General features: G+C 43.1%; 1 protein-coding gene across 4 annotated transcripts in view; it reads left to right on the forward strand.

The window, feature by feature from the left end:
- The window catches only part of herc1 (HECT and RLD domain containing E3 ubiquitin protein ligase family member 1), a 63,396-nt gene that overhangs the window by 6,529 nt on the left and 34,555 nt on the right, over positions 1-22,312 (forward strand). For all 4 annotated transcript variants that reach the window (XM_053237935.1, XM_053237938.1, XM_053237936.1 and 1 more), the window contains exons 6-35: positions 1,278-1,374; positions 1,511-1,654; positions 2,634-2,761; positions 2,863-3,007; positions 5,091-5,262; positions 6,194-6,328; positions 6,813-6,978; positions 7,163-7,288; positions 7,399-7,599; positions 7,695-7,847; positions 8,879-9,011; positions 9,428-9,619; positions 9,739-9,954; positions 10,780-10,953; positions 11,051-11,165; positions 12,324-12,444; positions 12,616-12,790; positions 12,987-13,269; positions 13,364-13,484; positions 13,603-13,654; positions 14,622-14,887; positions 15,248-15,469; positions 16,956-17,076; positions 17,178-17,415; positions 18,832-19,001; positions 19,118-19,273; positions 20,044-20,150; positions 20,988-21,098; positions 21,362-21,532; positions 21,690-21,929. In XM_053237935.1, the coding sequence (XP_053093910.1) occupies positions 1,278-1,374; positions 1,511-1,654; positions 2,634-2,761; positions 2,863-3,007; positions 5,091-5,262; positions 6,194-6,328; positions 6,813-6,978; positions 7,163-7,288; positions 7,399-7,599; positions 7,695-7,847; positions 8,879-9,011; positions 9,428-9,619; positions 9,739-9,954; positions 10,780-10,953; positions 11,051-11,165; positions 12,324-12,444; positions 12,616-12,790; positions 12,987-13,269; positions 13,364-13,484; positions 13,603-13,654; positions 14,622-14,887; positions 15,248-15,469; positions 16,956-17,076; positions 17,178-17,415; positions 18,832-19,001; positions 19,118-19,273; positions 20,044-20,150; positions 20,988-21,098; positions 21,362-21,532; positions 21,690-21,929 (4,851 nt within the window). The remainder of the gene's footprint in view (positions 1-1,277; positions 1,375-1,510; positions 1,655-2,633; positions 2,762-2,862; positions 3,008-5,090; positions 5,263-6,193; positions 6,329-6,812; positions 6,979-7,162; positions 7,289-7,398; positions 7,600-7,694; positions 7,848-8,878; positions 9,012-9,427; positions 9,620-9,738; positions 9,955-10,779; positions 10,954-11,050; positions 11,166-12,323; positions 12,445-12,615; positions 12,791-12,986; positions 13,270-13,363; positions 13,485-13,602; positions 13,655-14,621; positions 14,888-15,247; positions 15,470-16,955; positions 17,077-17,177; positions 17,416-18,831; positions 19,002-19,117; positions 19,274-20,043; positions 20,151-20,987; positions 21,099-21,361; positions 21,533-21,689; positions 21,930-22,312) is intronic.

The following is a 22,312-nucleotide window of genomic DNA, read 5'->3' on the forward strand; positions in this document are numbered from 1 at the left end:
GAGAAACAAAACTGATGGAGTTGGATTCAGACTAAAATCCCAGAGAGAGAGACAGATAGCTAGTAATAACATCCTCGTATAAAACTAATCCCGTCCGAACAGGGGCTGTAGGTATTGTTTTAGGGCGTTTTCACACCTGGCTCGTTTGTTTCGGAACCTGGTGTGTTTTCTCCCTTGGTTCGGTTCGTTTAGACGTATAATATGAACACGGAACATGGAACACGGAAATCGAGATCGGATTCGCACCAAAACAATTACAATTGCAAACGAACTCTTCTGATGAGAAAGCAGTTCGACCCAATGAGCCATCCTGTGTAACAATGCATGATGGGAACTGCGTTAAGTTAAAAAAAAGTGTTTGTTTTGCTAACGGTTCGTAACATGAATTTAACACGGTTTAACTTGGACCAACGACGACGTAAAATGCCTCATTGAAATTTGGTCTGATGAACATAGTTCTGAACAACTTTCAAAAAAAAAATATTTGTGAAATCCTGAGAAGCTATTACGATTAAATACGCTGACCAGCGTTAGATATGCTGATAACCATGAACGTACCTGATGGACGAATTCTGTCATGGCGGTTTAAAAACAAAGCCTTCCACTTCGTTTTAAAATGACGTGTAATGGCTCTTCCATGAAACAGGTGAATTACAACAATGTCGTCCGGATGAAACATCGATTCTGGCTCAGAAGTGATAAATTATAATATTTATAGCTAAAAAGGAAGCCACAATAAGCTCTGAACCCCGGAATATAAACAGGCACGCTCTGACCAATGAGAAGACAGTTTACTCGCATGTGACTTGTTTTGAAATGTTGTCTTGCGAAAGCGAACCGAGCCGAAGAGAAAATGCAGCACTGCAATAATTTAAGGTCAGTGTTTCGGAACAAAGTGCAAGATCTAAAGGTCTGAAAACGCAATAATTACACGTAAAAGCGTCTTATGAGATCTGTCTTTGTGGCTCGTTTACGTTTAACGAGAGACAGAACTGTTATTTTTATGTCTTTTATTTCTTTCTGGCGTTGTTATTGTTGTAGTTTTGACTCTATAAGTTGTATTAATGGAGTTGAAAAGCTGCTGTTAGACTTGTGAGTGAGTTTGGAGGTTTTTCTGTAAGTGCGTCGAGTCAAAATCTTAATCTCATACACACACGATACAGATACTATAGATAGAGATTAGAGAGAAAACACACTTGTTCCTTTAATCTGGACTGAATGGTGTGTGTGTGTGTGTGTGTGTGTGTGTGTGTGTGTGTGTGTGTGTGTGTGTGTAGGTGGTGGTGTCGGTGTCGGCCGGATACAGGCACAGCGCAGCGGTTAGTGAGGATGGAGAGCTGTACACATGGGGAGAAGGTGATTTTGGAAGACTGGGTACGTTTAGAAGAAGAAGAAGAAGAAGACATGTTTATCTCGTTTTTTCTGTTTTGTTTGTTTGCTGTGTTTGTGTTTACACCGGATGAGTCAGGCAGCTAAATGTGAACGAGTGTGTCGTGTGTGTTGTTCTTAGGCCACGGCGACAGCAACAGCCGCAACATCCCCATGCTCGTGAAAGACATCAGTAACGTAGGCGAGGTGTCCTGCGGCAGTTCTCACACCATCGCGCTGTCGAAAGACGGACGCACCGTTTGGTCCTTCGGAGGCGGAGACAATGGTGAGTCGCGCGCGTCAGACGCCGTCCGCATTCGCTACACCGTACGGCTGTGATGATGTCATATTACGAAATAAAATTAAATTAAAAAAATCTGATAGCTTCAAGACATTTCTATGATTCGTAGCTTTACTGACAAATGGACTTTATAGATTTTCCGTGACCACAAGCGTTGATCTCGATCTTCCATTTTTTAATTCCAGGTTTATAATTTAGTTCTTCTGTAACATTTTAAATTTTTAATCATGTGACTCCTGTCTAGAAGGAAAAGCAAGCTAACTTCAGGAGACAGAAGCTGTGTTTCATTCAGTGTGTTTATTCTTCCTTAATGCAGGCGAGAGCGCTGAATCCGGTTCTGTTTTTACATTTTACCAAATCTCTGCCATACACGAGACATTTTAGTTTCTTTCTTTTTATTTACCGTAAATAAAACCTACATATTGTAACACCACGTTCAATAAAGCACATTTTCAACTTGAATTCAGTTCTTTCACTGATTCAGAGGCACTCGATGTTGATGCGGAGGTAGCGGAGGTAGACGGACGGAGACTTTTATCCGTTTTTATTCTGAACTCCTACGCTAGTGCAGCGTGTCAGGATAAAAATAAAAAAAATAACGATAGCGAAAGAGACTAAAATAGCACGTACGCTCTTTACTCGTATACAGTATGGCTTGTTTAACTGTGACTCTCAATAACCTATCCAGTGAGTAGCGCATAAAATCCGTCTTCAGCGTTATTCGTCGTATTAATTTATAAAATAAAACGAAAGAGTGGATTGCGAGTTTCTCACACAGCGCTATTTGTGAATCAGGTGACCTCACCTGGGGTCGTGACCTCTCACTTGGGAATGAGAACCATTGTTCAAGAGTCTCTAATAGTTTTAAAAGAAATGAAAAAAAGATAGTCAGGGTAGATATGATATCTTAAACAGTGTATTGTGTTGTGTGTGTGTGTGTGTGTGTCCGTGTGCTCTCTGACAGGTAAGCTCGGTCACGGCGACACCAACCGCGTGTACAAGCCCAAAGTGGTGGAGGCTCTGCAGGGAATGTTCATCCGTAAAGTGTGCGCCGGAAGCCAGTCTTCTCTGGCCCTCACCTCCACCGGGCAGGTAAGAAGGTGGAACGTTAGAGAAGTGTATCATCACATGTTATTCGGTAGCCGGGTGTCCCAGGTGTACGACAGCGCTTGTGTGTTGTGCTCGTTTCCCAGGTGTACGCGTGGGGTTGCGGTGCATGTCTGGGCTGCGGATCCTCCGAAGCCACCGCTCTCAGACCCAAGCTGATCGAGGAACTGGCCACCACCCGCGTCGTAGATATCTCTATAGGCGACAGTCATTGCCTGGCTTTGTCTCATGGTAAAATACTACACACACCTCCATATATTTAGCATAACAGCTTGATTTATTCTTCGCTAAGCATGCTTAGTGCTGCTTGATGATGCGTTGTGTGTGTGTGGAGATGTGCAGTAGAGATATGACTGCCGTAAACACACAGACGAGATGAGAAATGCGCTGACTCAGCCTTAAGGTGACGAGAAGAGACTTGAGAAAGCACATCAGAGTGTGTTGTTGTATTAAGCCTAACTCTCCGGTCTAAGCTCCACCTAAGCTTGCACACCATCGTAACTTATTTAAGGGATTATTAAACTCTTTTCCAAGCACTAACCAATTTTAAAAAATTTAAAACAAGCATGCTATGTTTGCAAGGAGTTTTTTTTTTTTTTTAAAAGCATGAATATGATACTCATGTCCTTTCGCATCTCTAGATCCAAAATAAAGCTTTCAGATAAATGTGTGCGTAGAGTATGACCGTGTGTCGGTTCGAGAATGGTCCATGCATGTTTTTCATTGCCATGGTGACGGATGTTACGCCCATTTTAGGTCCGAGTGCTCCACAATCAGAGCAGCAAGACTTCGGATTGGTCTCATTTGGGTCACATTTTGTCTTTGCAGGTCTGCCGTTTGTAGAAAAACACTCGTGTTGTTTTTCAGATCGAATTTTGAATGAATTACAGAACAAAATCTTAATGAGCAAAATCCGAACATCGTTAGATTTCGCTGTTTAATTCTGAGCACAGTTTGTGCTCTCTGCAAAAGAAAGCAATTTAATTGTAATTGTAATTTCAGAGTGCCATGGTCAACCCCGTAGCATGAAAAGATCTGTTCCTCAAATTCAAATAGCTCTCGTAGGACGTAGCATTCTGTTTTCTTTTGAATGTAATATTATTTACAATTTACATAAAGTTTTCACACTAGCTGGCCAAAAAAAAAATTCACACACTAATATTTTGTTGCATCGCCTTTAGCTTTGATTACGGCACGCATTCGTCGTGGCATTGTTTCGACAACCTTATGCGACGTCGCAGCATTGATTTCAGTCCAGAGTTGCATTAATTGTTGGCTGAGATCTTGTATTGAGGACGGGAGAGTAGAAGCACGCCATAAAGTCTTCTCCGGCACGTTCCAGAGACCTTCAATGGGTTTAAGATCAGGACTCTGTGGTGGGCGATTCATGTGTGAAAATGATTCCTCGTGCTCTTTCACAATTTGAGCCTGATGAATCTTGGCATTGTCATCCTGGAGTATTTCTGTGCCTTCAGGGGAAAAAAAATCCATTGGTGTGATACCTGGTCATTCAGTACATTCAGATACTCACCTACTGAGCCTTGAACCTGAGCACCTGAAGCAACCCCAGATCATAACACTGCCTCCAGTAGGCACTGTGCGTGATGTGTGCATCGCTTCATGCGCTTCCCTTCTTCCCCTGACGTGCCCTTCACTTTGGAATAGGGATTCATCAGACCACATGACCTTGTTCCATTGCTCCACAGTCCGATCTTTATGCTCCCTAGCAAACTGAAGTCGTTTTTTTTCCTGATTAGCCTAACTAACAAGTTTAGTCCCAATCCCGTGCTTATGGAAATTGTCTTACTTTCACTATTAAACGTAGCCGTGAGTTCTACTGTCGATTTTTTACATTGTGGCTTCACCAAGCGTTTTAAAGATCTCCGATCACAGTCATTGTCAAAGTTGACAGTTCACCACTATCCTTCCAGGTTTAAATAATGCATTGGACATTTCTTAACTCAGTTCCAGTGATTTCAGAAATCTCCTTAGTTGTTTTCTTTGCTTCACGAAGGCTGATAATTTGCGTCTTCTGAAACACAGTAACATCTCTCCCACGACTACGGGATACGACTTCTGACTCGGTTGTTTAAGAAATGAGAAATGAGGGTTAAAAGAATTGTTGGCAGCTGAAAACATATTAATCACTGCAATAAGTATTTGTTTCTCAAGTTTCTTAAGTTTCGCAAATAGTATTTGGCTCCAAACAGCGACTTGTAGCGTCTCTGTTTTAACAGATATTTCTGACTGACCTAAAAGTGTTCGTATTCTTCTTGTTTTGTTCTTGTTCTTGTTCTTATTCCACATTCTGTAGATAATGAAGTTTACGCCTGGGGGAATAACTCGATGGGTCAGTGCGGTCAAGGCAACTCAACCGGCCCCATCACCAAACCCAAGAAGGTGATTGGTTTAGACGGAGTGGCCATTCAGCAGATTTCTGCAGGCACCTCCCACAGCCTGGCCTGGACCGCCCTTCCCCGAGACAGGTTAGCGTCTTATGATAGTGCATCGTTTCTATGACAACACGATGGGTTGAAAAATGAACATGATCTCGAATGAATGATTAGTCTACAACTCTAATGTTTTTTATTGTGTTTTGTTAAAACACAGCTCACGTCATGCGGTTTTGGGCAGCGATTAGCGAAACTATTTGAATCAATTAGCTTGTAAGAAGTTAAACCGTTTTTCTAACCCACTAGTGCTAAAGTATTGTATATTATTAGCATAAATAATATATATTTTTAATATGTCTTGTGTCATCAAGTCTCCATCCTGCTCTCGGTTTCACATCGACGGCGATCCCAGAAAGAGTCGATTCCACATGAATCACTTCTCATGTTTTCTCTCTCTCTCTCTCTCTCACACACACACACACACACACACACACACACACACACACACACACACACACACTTTTGGCAAGCAAAATGAATTTAGCATCAGAGAGTTTCAGTTAGCGAAACAGGCAGCTGATATTTATTTTGCTGATATTTATTCTGTTATTTTGGCTTGAAATCCCGCTAAGACTTTTTATTTTATTTTTATTTTTTGCTAAAAAATGTCAAAAAAAGTGCTAAGCAGTAAAAGATGTACGCCATTAGTTAATTAGTGACCTGTTATTGAATTAATCCTGGTTAAAATTAAGTTCAGTAGTACTGTTGATTAAAAATGCTGCAAATAGTTTTTAAATAAATATTTTTTGTATTTAATATATTTAAAAAATATAACTAGTTGATTTAATTGGGGAAAAAAAACAGTCAACAGATGAATCAATTATCAAAATAATCGTTAGTTGCAGCTCTACTGATGTCACTGTGTGCGTTATAGATTCCGATGCTTAATATTGTATATGTTGTGTTATTAAGAGAATTGAGTCTGTGTGTGTGTGTGTGTGTGTGTGTATGTGTGTGTGTGCAGGCAAGTGGTGGCATGGCACAGGCCGTACTGCGTGGATCTGGAGGAGAGCACTTTTGCTCATCTGCGTTCGTTCCTGGAGAGATATTGTGACGGCATCAATAACAAAGTCCCTCCGCTGCCTTTCCCTTCCTCCAAGTACGTCAGATCACTTTATAATTAATCAGTAATAAACATTTATTAAGTGTGTGTGTGTGTGTGTGTGTTACAGTAAAACACTGAGTGATGGTTTGGTGTGATGAAGTGGAGTTATTGTTATTTTCCTTTAGCAGCACGTCCTGAAGTGTTTTATTCCTCTTACACCACAGCAACTTGCCAGCGATTACAATTTTTTTATTTACTAAAAAAACGACACGACGCACTTTTTACCCGTTTATAGTTACATTTAATCTTAAGTGAAACAAGTTGTTAGTTCCTGTTGTCGCTTACGTTATAGCAGCTATAAACAGTCGTTCTCTCACCAGCTTCTCTTTTTTTCTCTCTCTTGAAGTTAATAAGACAAAAAAAGTTGTAAAAATACTGACAATACCTGCGATATCGTGATTGATCGTTCTTCTTCTTATTTTTACCGTGTAAGGTTGTTTGACATTTGACATTTGTTTCCAATTTGTCTGTGCCTCAGAGAGCACCATAACTTCCTGAAGCTGTGCCTGAAGCTCTTATCCAATCACCTGGCTCTGGCGCTGGCAGGGGGCGTGGCCACCAGTATCCTAGGGCGACAGGCCCGGCCTCTTCGCAACTTGTTGTTTAGATTGATGGACGCGTCAGTGCCTGATGAGATTCAGGAGGTGTGTGTCTGTTTCTACATTTCCTTTTGGATGTATTTTGGTGCCTTGACGTTTTTTACTGAAGTGTGTGTTTGTGTGTTTGTGGGTGTGTGTGTGTGTGTGTGTGTGTGTGTGTGTGTGTGTGTGTGTGTGTGCGTGTGTGCGTGTGTGCGTGTGTGCGTGTGGGTGTGTGGGTGTGTTTCAGGCGGTCATTGAGACTCTGTCCGTAGGTGCCACCATGTTGCTTCCGCCTCTGAGGGAAAGAATGGAGCTTCTCCACTCACTCCTTCCTCAAGGACCTGACCGCTGGGAGAGCCTCTCTAAAGGACAGGTGAGGTGGTGTGTGTGTGTGTGTGTGTGTGTGTGTGTGTGTGTGTGTGTGTGTGCGTGCGTGCGTGCATGTGTGTGTGTGTGTGTGTAACACGCGTCTCTGTGTTACAGAGGATGCAGCTGGACATCATTCTAACCAGTCTCCAGGATCACACCCACGTCGCGTCTCTGCTGGGCTACAGTTCTCCTCCGGATGTCTCCGAATCGCTCACGCTGTCGTCAGACCCCACACACACACCGGACACACACCCCGACACACACCTCGCCGAGATCCTCATGAAGACTCTACTCAGGAACCTGGGCTTCTACACGGTGAGTGTGTGCAGCACGTCAGGTGACGATCTTACTGCATCTGCTGAGTCCATCCACACTGTCATGATAGTGTGTGTGTGTGTGTGTGTTTACAGGATCAGGCGTTTGGGGAACTGGAGAAGAACAGCGATAAGCACTTACAGGGAACATCTTCATCTGATAACAGTCAGCCTGCTCACCTCCACGAGCTCCTCTGCTCTCTACAGAAACAACTGCTGGCCTTCTGCCACATGAACCCTGTCACAGAGGTACACACACACACACACACACACACACACACACACACACACGTGCTCACACACGGACAAACAGACGCGTGAACACGTGAACACAGATGCACAGAAGGACAGTTAGAGAAACAAACACAAATTGACACACACACACACACACACACACACAAATGGACAGAGAGACGGACAGTCAGACACACACACATGCACACACAAAAAAATGGACACACACACACACACACACACACACAACTGGACAGAGAGACAGACAAACAGTCAGACACACACACAGATACATGTACACACACAACACAAATGCACAGAAAGACACAGACAGTCAGAGAAACAAACACACAAATTAACACACACACACACACACACACACAAATGGACAGAGAGGCAAACAGACAGACAGTCAGACACACGCGCGCACACACACACACACACACACACCCAAATGGACACACACACAAACATTTACATTCAAAAATGGACACAAACACTTACATTAAAAAATGGACAGACACACGCACACACACACACACACACTTACACTCTTACACACACACACACTCTTACACTCTTACACACACACACACACACTTACACTCTTATACACACACACAACTTGGACAGAGAAACAGACAGTCAGAAAAACAAACACACAAATTGACTGACACACACACACACACACACACACACGCACACAAATGGATAGGTGGACAGAGAGACAAATAGACAGACAGTCAGACAAACACACACACACACACACACACACACGGCAAGAAAAATGGACACACACACACACACACATACACAAATGGACAGAGAGACAGACAGACACACACACACACACACACCAATGGACAGATAGACATAGAGATAGAGAGAAACACACAAACGCGCACACACAGACAGACACAGAAACTTACAGAGAGACACACGGATAGACGCATACACACACACACACACACACTGCCACGCTGACTGATTTGATTATGCTGTCCGTGTGTGTGTGTGTGTGTGTGTGTGTGTGTGTGTGTGTGCAGGACTCCAGCAGCGTGGCCCTTCTCCATAAACACCTGCAGCTTTTGCTGCCTCACGCCACAGACATTTTCACTCGCTCAGCCGTGCTTCTGAAGGAGAGTTCTGGAAACGGCAGCGTACGTGAGAAACTACGAGGTATGCATGCGCACACACACACACACACACACACACACACACACACACACATTTGTAAACAGAAATCCCAAAAATGTCTATTTGTCTATCCCTGAGGCAGTCAGGTTCAAACCAGCTACTTGTGTAAATATTTGTGCGTGTGAGTTGTATTAGTTTTCTATGGATTAAAGCTAATTTCTAAACTCCATATGAAATTGATGTAGGTTTGGTGTGTGTGTGTGTGTGTGTGTGTGTGTGTTTTTTTTTTTTTTTATTGGGGTTGAGCAAAAAAAAAAATTATAAAGTATTAAAATCACAGTCTAGATTGGTTATGCAATGTAATCGAGTCGAGAACAAGATTTGTGCACTAAGCGTGTGTGTGTATGTATATTTTAACGCCCTGGCGTGTGTGTGTGTGTGTGTGTGTGTGTGTGTAGATGTGATGTACGTGTCAGCGGCAGGAAGCATGCTGTGTCAGATCATGACGTCGTTGCTGTTATTGCCCGTGTGGGTGGCTCGTCCGCTGCTGAGTTTCCTTTTAGACCTTCTGCCGCCGTTAGACCGCCTCAACAGGCTCCTGCCGGCCGCCGCGCCGCTGGAGGACCAGGAGCTGCAGTGGCCAGTTCAGGGTAAAATAATAAAATAAATTCTGAATAAAAATCTTTATGCCTGTTTTTTAATTTTTGTTTTGTGTGTAATGAGTCTCTCGATCGCTCGGTTGAATTTGTCTCTGTGACTCTGGCTGCAGGAGTCTCAGACTTAGCGGAGCCGGGGTGTGTGTCCGGTCCTGCACAGTCGTGGGTGTGGCTCATGGATCTGGAGCGCACCGTGGCTTTGCTGATTGGGCGATGCCTGGGGGGAATGCTGCAAGGCTCCGCCCCCTCGCTGGAGGAACAGCAGACGGCGTACTGGCTGAAAACCCCGCTGTTCAGCAACGGCCTGGAGACGGACATACCACAGCTAGGTATATACACACACGCACACGCACACACACACACACACACACACACATACACACGCACACACACATACACACACATACACACATACAGACAGCTACGCACGCACACACAAACACACACACACACAGACACACACACACATACAGACAGCTACGCACACACACACAAACACACACACACACAGACAGCTAGGCATGCACACACATCCATACAGGTAGCTAGGCGCGTGCACACGCACACACACACACACACACACACACACACACACACACACACACACATAGACAGCTAGGCACACACACATTCATACAGCTAGCTAGGCGCGTGCACACACACACATGTAGCTTGGCACACACACACACGCACACACACACACAGCTCGGCACACACACATGCAGGTAGCTAGACGCACAAACACACACACACACATACAGGTAGCTAGACGCGCAAACACACACACATACAGGTAGCTAAGCACACACACATACAGGTAGCTAGACGCGCAAACACACACACACACATACAGGTAGCTAGACGCGCAAACACACACACATACAGGTAGCTAGACGCGCAAACACACACACACACATACAGGTAGCTAGACGCGCAAACACACACACATACAGGTAGCTAGACGCGCACACACGGATACAGATATGGACACTGACAGATAGACACGTGCATGCAGACAGACGGCACATAGATGGACAGATGGAGACACACAGACACACACACACTCAGTGATAATCACTCCAGAGCTTTTGTTCAGATTAGAAACAATACATATATATTGATATATTGTGTGTGTGTGTGTGTGTGTGTTAAAGACTCGTGTATCAGTGCTCTCCTGGAGGCGGCTCTGTGTGGGAACGAGGAGAAGAAGCCGTTCGACTGCGCACTGCGAGCTGACATGAGCGTGTTAGTGGACCTCGCTCTCGGATCCACTAAAGAGCCCACACACAGCCTGTGGACCAACATGCTGGACTACGCCATCAGCAAGGGTAACACACACACACACACACACACACACATATATACATATAACAGTCTGATCATTTAAAATGATCTGTACTCTGCCTTGTTGTGTGTGTTGTGTAGACTGGGACAGTGCGACGCTGAGTAACGAGGCTCTGTTGGACACCGTGTCTCGCTTTGTTCTGGCGACGCTTCTGAAACACACGGGGCTGCTGGGTCACGCCGGCGGAGGGGGCAGGTAACACACACACACACACACACACACACACACACACACACACACACACACTGCTTCCATCTCCGTTGCAGTGAGAAAGCGATTCGACTCACAACAGGAAGTCAAACAAACATGCGTGTGTGTTTTTGAAATGCAAAGTCTAGTTTTCTGTAGATTTGTATTTTTTTATTAATTTTTTTTGCAAGTTGACGCAAAAGCTAGACGCGCAAACACACACACACACACACATACAGGTAGCTAGACGCACAAACACACACACACACACACACACATACATACAGGTAGCTAGACGCACAAACACACACACACACATACAGGTAGCTAGACGCGCAAACACACACACACATACAGGTAGCTAGACGCGCAAACACGCACACACACACACACACACACACACACACATACATACAGGTAGCTAAGCACACACACATACACACACATACAGGTAGCTAGGCACACACACACACATACAGGTAGCTAGATGCGCAAACAGGCACACACACACACACACACACACACACACACACATACATACAGGTAGCTAAGCGCACACATACACACACATACAGGTAGCTAGGCACACACACACATACAGGTAGCTAGGCACACACACACACACATACAGGTAGCTAGGCACACACACACACATACAGGTAGCTAGACACGCAAACACACACACACACACACACACATACAGGTAGCTAGACGTGCAAACACACACACACACACACACACACAGAGGTAGCTAGGCACACACATACACACACATACAGGTAGCTAAGCACACATACACACATACAGGTAGCTAGACGCGTGTTGTCTTTGTTCGGAAGATTTTTGTGAGTTCTACACACACTTGGTAAAGGTTTGTTTAACTTTATTTTCCATCGCCAAGAATTTTCTGACCAACGAATGTGTTTTAAGAGAATGTTTTCAGCCCTATGATGATTAATGATGTCGAACCAGACCGAATCGCAAATGAATCAAAAGTCAATTTCACTGATTCAGAGTCAACAAATGGATTTATAGGTCTGATAGTTCCTCTACTTTAAACACACACACACACACACACTTTAAACACAAACACACACACAGTGATCTATTACAGTTATTAGTCTCACAACTTGTCTGTACTTCATACCTGTGATGGTGTGTCAGGTATCAGCCGTGTAAGCTGTTGGCTGAAGTGTACCGGAGTGTGTATAAGGTGCGGAATCGCTTGCTGGCCTGCAAGAACATGGAGCTGGTCCAAACTCATTCACCATCCAGAGAACGCAGGGTACAAACACACACACACACACACACACACACACGCACTTACACAAGCACATATACACGCATCAGCATCATCTTCCCCCCCAGGCATTCATTTTACATACAAACACCTCTGTGCCTCCTGTGTGTGTGTGTGTGTGTGTGTGTGTGTGTGTGTGCGTGTGTGTGTGTGCAGATCTCTGAGAATGTGGACTCGGTAGAACTGGACCCACAGGAACACGCTTTCACTCGGACCATCGACGAGGAGGCAGAACTGGAGGAACGAGCCGACCGAGAGAGAGACCGAGAGGACAGCCATCAGGAGCAGGAGGATGACGAGGAGAGGGAGCATGAGGTCATGACCGCAGGAAGTGAGTGTATTCACACACACACACACACACACACACACACACACTCTCTCACACACACACACACTACTTCATAATCAACATATACTTGAATTTTTGTGGTAAAATTCTTGATTTTTTTCTTAGTAATGTAGACAGATTAGATTGAGATTTTTTTTTAAACCCTGCTGCTCTTTGTGCCGCGTCTCCATCGGTGCAGAAATTTTCCAGTGTTTCCTCTCGGCGCGGGACGTGGTGCGAAGTCGAGAGCGAACCCGAACGAGCAGCATCGGCGTCCCGGACGAGTCTGTTCAGCCTGGCCAGGAGCGCAGGAACAGCGCCCCCTTACAGGACAGTCAAGACCTCTACACCACCACCTGCAACGGCATCATCCATCGCTGCGCCATGCTCCTGATGGCCGTCACCCCGACGCTCACGCAGACCACCAATGAGCAGCCGGCTTTGAGCGCCGCCATGCAGGACGCAGGCGGGTTTATGACCAGGTAAATAACTACTACACGCTATAATCCATCTGATACACGTATTAATGCGTAGCTGTGTTTCAGACATTAATAACGGTGCGTGATGTGTGTTTAGGAGCGAGAGTTTGTCCACTGAGAGTCGTTCCATCCAGAGCGGTCCGAGTTACAGACTCACTAAATCCAGAAGCGAGTCTGATCTCTCCCAGCCCGAGTCTGATGAAGAAGGATACTCACTGGTCAGTACACACACACACACACACACACGTACACATGCTAATCATGCTTTAATGTTGTACTTGTGTGTGTGTGTGCGTGTAAATGTGGCTGAGGAAACTTCTCTATGAACTGTTACAGAGTGGTAAGAGGAATGTTGACCTGGATTTGGCGTTCACTCATAAAAAGAGAGGTGAGTCTCTTCATTTAATTTATTTTAAAGGTTTTTGTGTGTAGAAGTCGCTCTTAACCTTTCTGATTTTATTCAGAATTCATTTTATTGCTCTGCCTTTTCTCTTCTCTCTGGCTGTGTAGTTTACAAGAACGTAAGGTTATTATTTATTTACTTGTGTCTTTATTTATTTATTTATTTATTTAATCTCCTGACCAATCAGGTCGCATGTTGGGGGCCAAAAAAAAAAAACCAAAAACAACAACATGGAGGACAAAGTGCATGTCTTATTAGTGAGTGAAAATAAGGTGATTAAGAAAGGAAATTGGAAAATATATTATTCCCATAATTCCCATAGTGATGCAATAAACAATAAATAAGAGTGTGTATTTTAAAGACTTTCGCCGGTATGTCACGTGACGTCCAAGTTTTAAATATGGCTGCATGAAGGCAAGTCACACAAGAAGCTCAAAACCTCTTGAGAATTTTCTGCCTCCGAAGTTACAGCGAAGACAAACAACCTCCTCATCACCAGAGTTTTATTTCTTCTGCTTTAATGAGTATAACTAATCTAAACTAGAGCACAAGCAAAGCTAGTTAGTTAGCCGATACTAGTGAGGTACTAGTAAGATAGTTGTGATCATTACAGCGTGTATGTCATCGTCTTTTTTTTTTTTTTTCACCTCTGAACACAAACCAGCCATTTTTCTGCCAAGACTAATGGAACTTTTTTATGTATACATTAAGATAATATTAAAATAATATTCACATCGCTTAAATCAACAGAAATTTAGTGTTTTTTGGTTTTTTCGCTTATCAGAAAAACAAAAAAGACATCATAATACACTTGAGGAGAGACGTTGATCATATGTTTATGTTTGGTGTCTGATTTACTCGTAGCTGTTTTGACTCAGTGAGCTTCACGCTCATGAAAATCCGTCTCCTCCGCATCGTTTCTAATCGCTCGTTCCACTTTCGTCCCCGTCAGATTTTGCACACAGCACTCCGGACTCTGCCGACTGGTTCGGCCGGCGTTTGGGTCGCGAGCGCTTGTACAGCTCCCCTCAGTCTTATGAGGAGTCTGACATGGACCTGAGCTGCATGCTGCAGATCCACACGCTCATCGACAACATCGTCAGCTTCATCAGTGGCGATGTGGGAAACACGCCCGGATTCAAGGAACCAGAGGAGAGCATGTCAACTAGTCCTCAAGCTACGATCATCGCCATGGAGCAGCAGCAGGGCAGAGCGGAGGTACAGGACATGCTTATACACTTTCTAACGTAGTTGAAGATTAACTAATTGAAGATGAAATCATTAAGAAACCATAGCACTGTCGAATTCTTAAATCTGATTGGTCAGAAGGAGTTGATTGATTTTCTGTATCGCTTCTATAGTAACAGCTCATTCACGGGGACTTGTACGGCGGATTGTACGCTCCGCTTATAAGAATCAGAGCAAAAAGTGAAGTTTTCTGTTAGGAGATGTTTATTTAACATTTATGGAAGGAGTCTCCAGTGTCAGAGGTATAGCTGTAGCTTTAATTGCTGTAGTATAAGAGGAATAAAATAGGAAAATAATCACATTTTTGTATGTGTGTGTGTGTGTGCGTAGCTGCGATTAGACGCCCTTCATCAGATCGTGGTTTTGATCTCTGGGATGGAGGAGAAAAGCAGTCAGGCTGGAGAAGAGGGCGTGGCCGGGCGTGGTCCCGCCGCCTTTCACTCCGCCTCCTTGCTGACGTCAGTGAGACTGCAGTTCTTGGCAGGATGCTTCGGCCTCGGCGCCTGTAACGGCGGACTGAAGGGTGAGAGCGTCCAGCTACACCACTACCAGGTAATCATCAGGCTTGTGTACACTGTGTATTAATAAATTAATAAAACTGTTCTTCAGTTTTGAACCAGATGTGCTGATGTGGTTTAGGAGACAATGGAATGTGCAAAACTGTGTATGTCACAGGAGCCGCCATTTTGGACAACTGGAACTTTATGATGCCAGGATTTTGGTTGAAAGATATAGAGCTTAAAATAATAATAGATTGTATATTATTATAATCCCCTGACCCCTTCTGCTGCGCTGGGGAGCTGTACTGTACTGTACTGTACTGTAATGGCTTGGGACTGCGACTGCTGTAGTGGCTTTGGGGCTGCAGTTGCCACGAGCAGCTTCATACTCAGGACTCCATCAGTGAACAGTGGATAGATTTTAACCAGCCGGAGTTCTTGCAAAAACTGTGATGAAATTACTGGTTGCACATTTGCACTATTTGTCCATATAGTACACAATAATAGAAGGGATTTATTTATAAGCGCACTATCCGTTGCACCCAGATAACGATGGGTTTCCTTCTGAGTCTGGTTCCTCTCAAGGTTTCTTCCTCATCTCATCTCAGGGAGTTTTTCCTCACCACCGTCACCTCTGGCTCGCTCATTAGGGATAAATTCACATATTTACAATTTATTTTTTTCTTTGAATCCATTTATTTCTGTAAAGCTGCTTGGTGACAATGTCCATTGTTAAAAACGCTATACAAACAAAATTGAATTTAATTATTATTATACACTATATGGACAAAAGTATGTGCACCCCTGACCATCACACGCATATGTGCTTGTTGAGCGTCTCATTCCAGATTTATTCCCCGTGTGTTTGCTGTTATAATGAGCTCCACTCTTCTGGGAAGCTTTCCACTAGATGTTGGAGCGTGGCTGTGGGGATTTGTGTTCATTCAGCTACAAGAGCATTAGTGAGGTCAGGCGCTGATGTTGGGATGTCGAGGAGGTCTGGGGTTCAGTCGGTGTTCCAGTTCATCCCAAAGGTGTTCAGTGGGGTTGAGGTCAGGGCTCTGTGCAGGACACTCGAGTTCTTCCACTCCAACCTTCACACACCATGTCTTCATGGAGCTCGCTTTGTGCACAGGGGCATTGTCATGCTGGAACAGGTTTGAGTCTCTTAGTTCCAGTGAAGGGAAACTGTAAAGCTACAGCACACAGAGACGTTCTACACAACTGTGTGCTTCTGACTTTGTGGCATCAGTTTGGGGAAGAAACACTTCCTGTATGGGTGTGAAGGTCAGGGGTGCACATACTTTTAGCTGTATGGTGTATTTCATGCATTTTTACAAATGTTTTAAAATTGAAATTACAAAGCCTGTTGTCACTTGACGCACACTTTCTTTAGGAAAATGAGTTTGATTTTGAGCAAATCATCGACAGAACCTGAGAAAATCTGAAAATTTCTTTTACCTCTGCACTCGAACATGGATATTCATTTGTGCTTTTCTTTCTTTCTTTCTTTCTTTCTTTCTTTATTTATTTTCAAGGACGGCATTCGAGCTGCTAAAAAGAGACTACAGATGGACATTCAGACAGCAGTGCACAAAATCTACCAGCAGCTTTCCATCACACTGGAGAGAGCTCTTCAGTCTAATAAACACCATATAGGTAATGTACAGAAGAATACTGCATCCCACACACACACACACACACACACACACACACACACGGCGTGAACTGAGTCATCGTGTGTGTCCTTGTGCACGCAGAGGCTCAGCAGCGGCTGCTGTTAGTGACCGTATTTGCCCTCAGCGTGCGTTACCAGCCCGTGGACGTTTCGCTGGCCATCTCCAGCGGGCTGCTAGACGTGCTCTCTCAGCTGTGCGGTAAGGAAACCCTGCTGGGACACACTCTCCAGCTCCTGCACAAACCCGCCGGCTCCCAGCTCAGCACAGCGCTCAAAGTGGCCAGCACCCGACTGCTGCAGATCCTCGCCATCAGCACCGGGTAAAAAAACATCACAACGTTTAAACCAGGAGTTCCCAAACTTTTTTTTGGGCAAATGACCCCAAATTATAACAGTGTCAATTTTCTGTGACCGCAAGACTTGTGTTTTTTTAATTCCAGATTTATAATATAGGACTAGTGTAACATTTGAACACTGTATTATGTCAGTAACGTGCGTACGTATAATGCAAAAAAAAAAACAAAAAAACAAAAACAAAGGCTGTCTAACCAGTCTAGTGAGAAGTGTTGTGTTGTTATAGGAAAATAATCCACAGCAGGATGGTGTGATAGTGTTACGACTTGACGCCATGCAGCGGAATCCGGTTAATACGTGACGCATGATTTTGCGTGCGCATGCAGAAGCAATAAGAGCCGCATTGTTCACACACTCGCCGTGTATCTTATGTACATCCGGAAGATTTGATAGATGGCACATCAGAGCTGAAACATCCCTGTCCGTCAAGTTTCCGAGTCAAACTGTAACATGCTCTGTGATTTCACGTGATGTACGGCGACGTTTAACACACGTTGGTCTTTTTTTAAACGTTCCGCCGCCGTCGTCGTGATTGTTGTCATGAGCTACGTCTCTAATCGGAAACTCTGACCTTACAATCAAAAAGTATTTAATAATCTACAAAATCCAGAAGACTGTTACTCAAAGCAAGAGCCTTCACTAGGTGTGAAGGAGACAAGAGAGTTTTTTGTTTTAGTTCAAACAGTAACTCTAGTAGGAAAAGCGGTTAGTGTTAGTAATCAATAACATAACGCTCTAAAATAGTACGTCATTATGATTTGAAATACAAAGCTGCTCTTTTTTTTTGCTGAACTAAGCTAGTCAGGACAGTGACAAAACTAAAATTTCATGTACCGTATTAATTTAAAAGTGAGCTTGTCAGAAAGTGACTCTCAGTAGCATTTCAAAAATATTAGCACAGACTATGATACGCACCACTGTTTATCTAATTTAAAAAAAAAAAAGTACGATTTAAACAAACTGTGTAGTGATTAGGGGAAAAAATCAACACTGCGCAATCGACTTAACTTGAGTCTTAAAGCTGTGGATTAAAAGTTATTTATATCCGAAAAGTTTAAACAGTAACCTGTAATTCAAGTTTATTAGACAAACTGGAACGTGGCTTCCGTGTCAATCATGTTATTTGTTTTTTTCCATAAATTTTAAAGGTGAAATAGTGTGGAATAATGTGGAAAATTATGTACAAATCATAAAAAACTAATAGTTTAAGCCAGTGTCTCAGAGCAAGGGTATTAAATAGATGGGAAAAAAAAACAATCTATAGTAAAACAAATAAATAAAAGAGATATATGATTACATCATGCACTGAATGATTTAGTCAGTTACTCAGGAGCGCAAAAAACATGCAAACACGCGAACTAACCGTTGTTGTTTTGTGTCAGGACGTACGCTGATCGGTTGAGCCCGAAAGTGGTTCAGGCTCTGTTGGACCTGCTCTGTAGTCAGCTGAAGACTTTGCTGTCGCAGGCTGCAGGAAGTGTCCTGAGCACAAGTCCAGAGTCTGAGGAGAAGACGGAGGACGGAACAGACAGCACGAAAAAAGACTTCAGGGGTAATTCAAAGAAGCGCATGTACTGTTACTCAAACAGCTTCACTACGAATCGGAGTTTTTATCATCAGATACACATGCATGAAAATAAATGTGTGTGTGTGTGTGTTTGGTTTTAGCGTTACTGCGCAAGCAACACACGGCAGAGCTCCATCTCGGAGACTTTCTAGTGTTTCTGAGAAGAGTCGTATCTTCCAAAGCCATCCAGTCCAAGATGGCGTCTCCTAAATGGACTGAAGTGCTGCTTAACATCGCAGCGCAGAAATGCTGTTCAGGTACAAGGACCTCGCAGTATAGGTGTTTTTTTCCTTTTTTTTTAACTGTTAATTTAAAAAATCTGATATGCTTTTTAAAGTTGGGACTGTACCATGTGCTTAACTCTTAAACTTTTTTTTTATTTCTTAAAATTTCACGTCATAAATTTTGATTAAAAAGTCTGTGTAGGAATACCGTAAGTAAAACATAATACAACATTAACAATAAAACATTATGCCTGAAAATAATATTTCCGATGTGTTGATAAACATAAATCGGTAACATTCAGGTCTAAAATATTTAATGTTGATGACCAAGATTATAGAAATTATTTTTTTTTTATTCTTGACATGCACAAAATCTCTGCTTTAAGAGTGTTACATAGTGCAGTTTAAAAAAAAAAAAAAAAAGCTGAGGCATTTAATGGAGTCTGGCACAAAATTATTATTTTATTTAATTTGGGATGTTGTGTAAAAAGTTTGTAAACACTGTATTATACCAGAGACAATAGGATAATGATGTATGTTCTGTCAAATGGTTTAGAGGTGATGTACATTTAATATTCTGCGCCGTCGTCGTGATTGTTGTCATGAGCTGCGTCTCAAATCGAAAACTCTCATCTTACACTCAAAAAGTATTTAATAATCTAAAAAATCCAGAAGACTGTTACACAAAGCAAGAGCCTTCAGTAGGTTTGAAGGTGACATGAGAGTTTTTTTAATTATCTCTCTGTAAGTGCTTAACTTAGTGAATTTTATAAGGTAGAATAAATGTGTTTTTTGTATTTCAGGCGTTCCACTCGTGGGGAATTTGAGGACACGGCTTCTGGCCCTGCACGTCCTGGAGGCTGTACTTCCTGCCTGTGAAAGTAGCGTCGAGGATCATCAAATGACGCAGGTCACATCCTGAACACACTACTGATGTCCGAGTAGCTGATTAACCACGTTCTCGTTACGCAGCTACGTAAAATACATAAAAAATTTCAGCTGGATGCAAAATAAAAGGACGTCCATGGTTTAATTTCCGTGTTAGATTTAAACTCATGTCTCTTTCACGGGAAGAATTATTGAGCCTTAATGATAGAACCTTAATGAGGCCTAAGGTGCCAATACTTTCACCCTGAGTGATAATGGCATGAATTTCGACTTCATTGACAATAATTTAAAAGATAAGAAAAATATAAATCTGTTTTTCTTATGAGAGACTTAGCAGTTAGTGAGGTGCGCTACGTTATGTTATACCTCATGTAGTGAGCGTATATAGGGAGATGTTCAGGATTGCTGGGATTTCATTGATGTCTAGGGTGCCAATACTTTATCCTTACTTACTCAAAATGCACATTTTATCATATTGGTGTCAGTAAATTCATCTTCCATAATGACTTCATCCTGGTCAGGGTCACGGGGGAATATCGAGTTGGAAGCAGGAATACATCCTGGATGGGAAGCCAGAGATAATATTTAAGTTAAAAATAAATAAATAAATCTATAAATATAAATAATGCAACTTATTACAAGAGACTCTCACTAACTGACCGTGATGATCAACACCTTGTAGTGAGCATACACAGCATAGAGAGATAATCAGGTGTATATATTGTGTATTCTCGATTATTAATTTAAAATTTAAAACGCTCTTCGCTACAGACAAACAGTTGCGTTCTCTTAAATTACGGCTTTGGTGTGTGCAGAATAGTTCACGTCGTTAACGTCTTTCCTTTCTCCTCGATGTCAGGTGGTTGAAAGGTTGTTCTCTCTGCTGTCGGACTGCATGTGGGAGGCTCCTGTCGCTCAGGCCAAACACACCGTCCACCTGAAGGAGAGAGAGCAAGAGGTCAAACTCCAGGTCAGCAGCACAAACTAGTATAAAATAAACAACAAATTGACCTGTTTGAAGTGGATTGGTTGCTATGGTGATTATATAAGGTGTGGGGATACAACTAAATGGTATTATTGTAATTATTATTATCCTCAGTTAATTGGATTACATGATTATTTAATAGGCGATATTTCAATATAATATCAGTGTTTAGAATAGACTGCACAGCTCGGAGGTTGACTTTGAGTTTTTGATGCGTGTGTGTGTGTGTGTGTGTGTGTGTGTGTCAGGGTGAGGCAGAGGAGGAGGAAGCGAACCTGCCTGTTCAGGAAGTGATCTTCGACCCTGAGAAGGCGCAGTGCTGCGTGGTGGAAAACGGACAGGGTCTGACGCACGGCAGCGGCGGGAAAGGCTACGGCCTGGCTGCTACAGGCATCTCATCAGGCTGCTACCAGTGGAAGGTAACACACACACACACACACACACACACACACAGAGACACACACACACACACACAGACACAGTTCTTAATACATAGTCATCTCTTTCACTCCATAATAAACGTTCACTCCAGCGTATACCTGCATGTCTGTAAGCTGTAAGCGTGTGTTCTCTCAGTTCTACATAGTGAAGGAGAACCGTGGGAACGAGGGAACGTGCGTGGGCGTGTCTCGCTGGCCCGTACACGACTTCAACCACCGCACCACGGCCGACATGTGGCTGTACCGCGCTTACAGCGGCAACCTGTACCACAACGGAGAGCAGACGCTCACGCTGTCCAGCTACACACAGGGCGACTACATCACCTGCGTGCTGGACATGGAGGCTCGCACCGTGTCCTTCGGCAAGAACGGAGAGGTCAGGTGGACGCACGATGTGTTCATCAGTTTATAGTTACAGTGAATGTTCTGGAAACAAGTTAGCTCCTGTTCTCACTTACGTTATAGCAGCTGGAGACTCCTTCCATAAATGTTAAATACAGTTGATGTCTTAAGTTTACATCCCCCTTTCAGAATCTGCAAAATGTTAATTATTTTACCAAAATAAGAGGATCATACAAAATGTATGTTATCGTTTATTTATGAATAAAATATTTCACATAAAAGATATTTACATATGCAACTATTAATAAATATATATAATAAATATCGTATTTTTGCATTTAGTACTGCCCTTCAGAGGCTACAGAAGATAGTTACATGTTTCCCAGAAGACAAAATAAGTTAAATTTACCCTGATCT

Source organism: Pangasianodon hypophthalmus, chromosome 11, assembly GCF_027358585.1.
Source record: "Pangasianodon hypophthalmus isolate fPanHyp1 chromosome 11, fPanHyp1.pri, whole genome shotgun sequence".
In the NCBI taxonomy this organism is placed as follows: Eukaryota; Metazoa; Chordata; class Actinopteri; order Siluriformes; family Pangasiidae; genus Pangasianodon; species Pangasianodon hypophthalmus.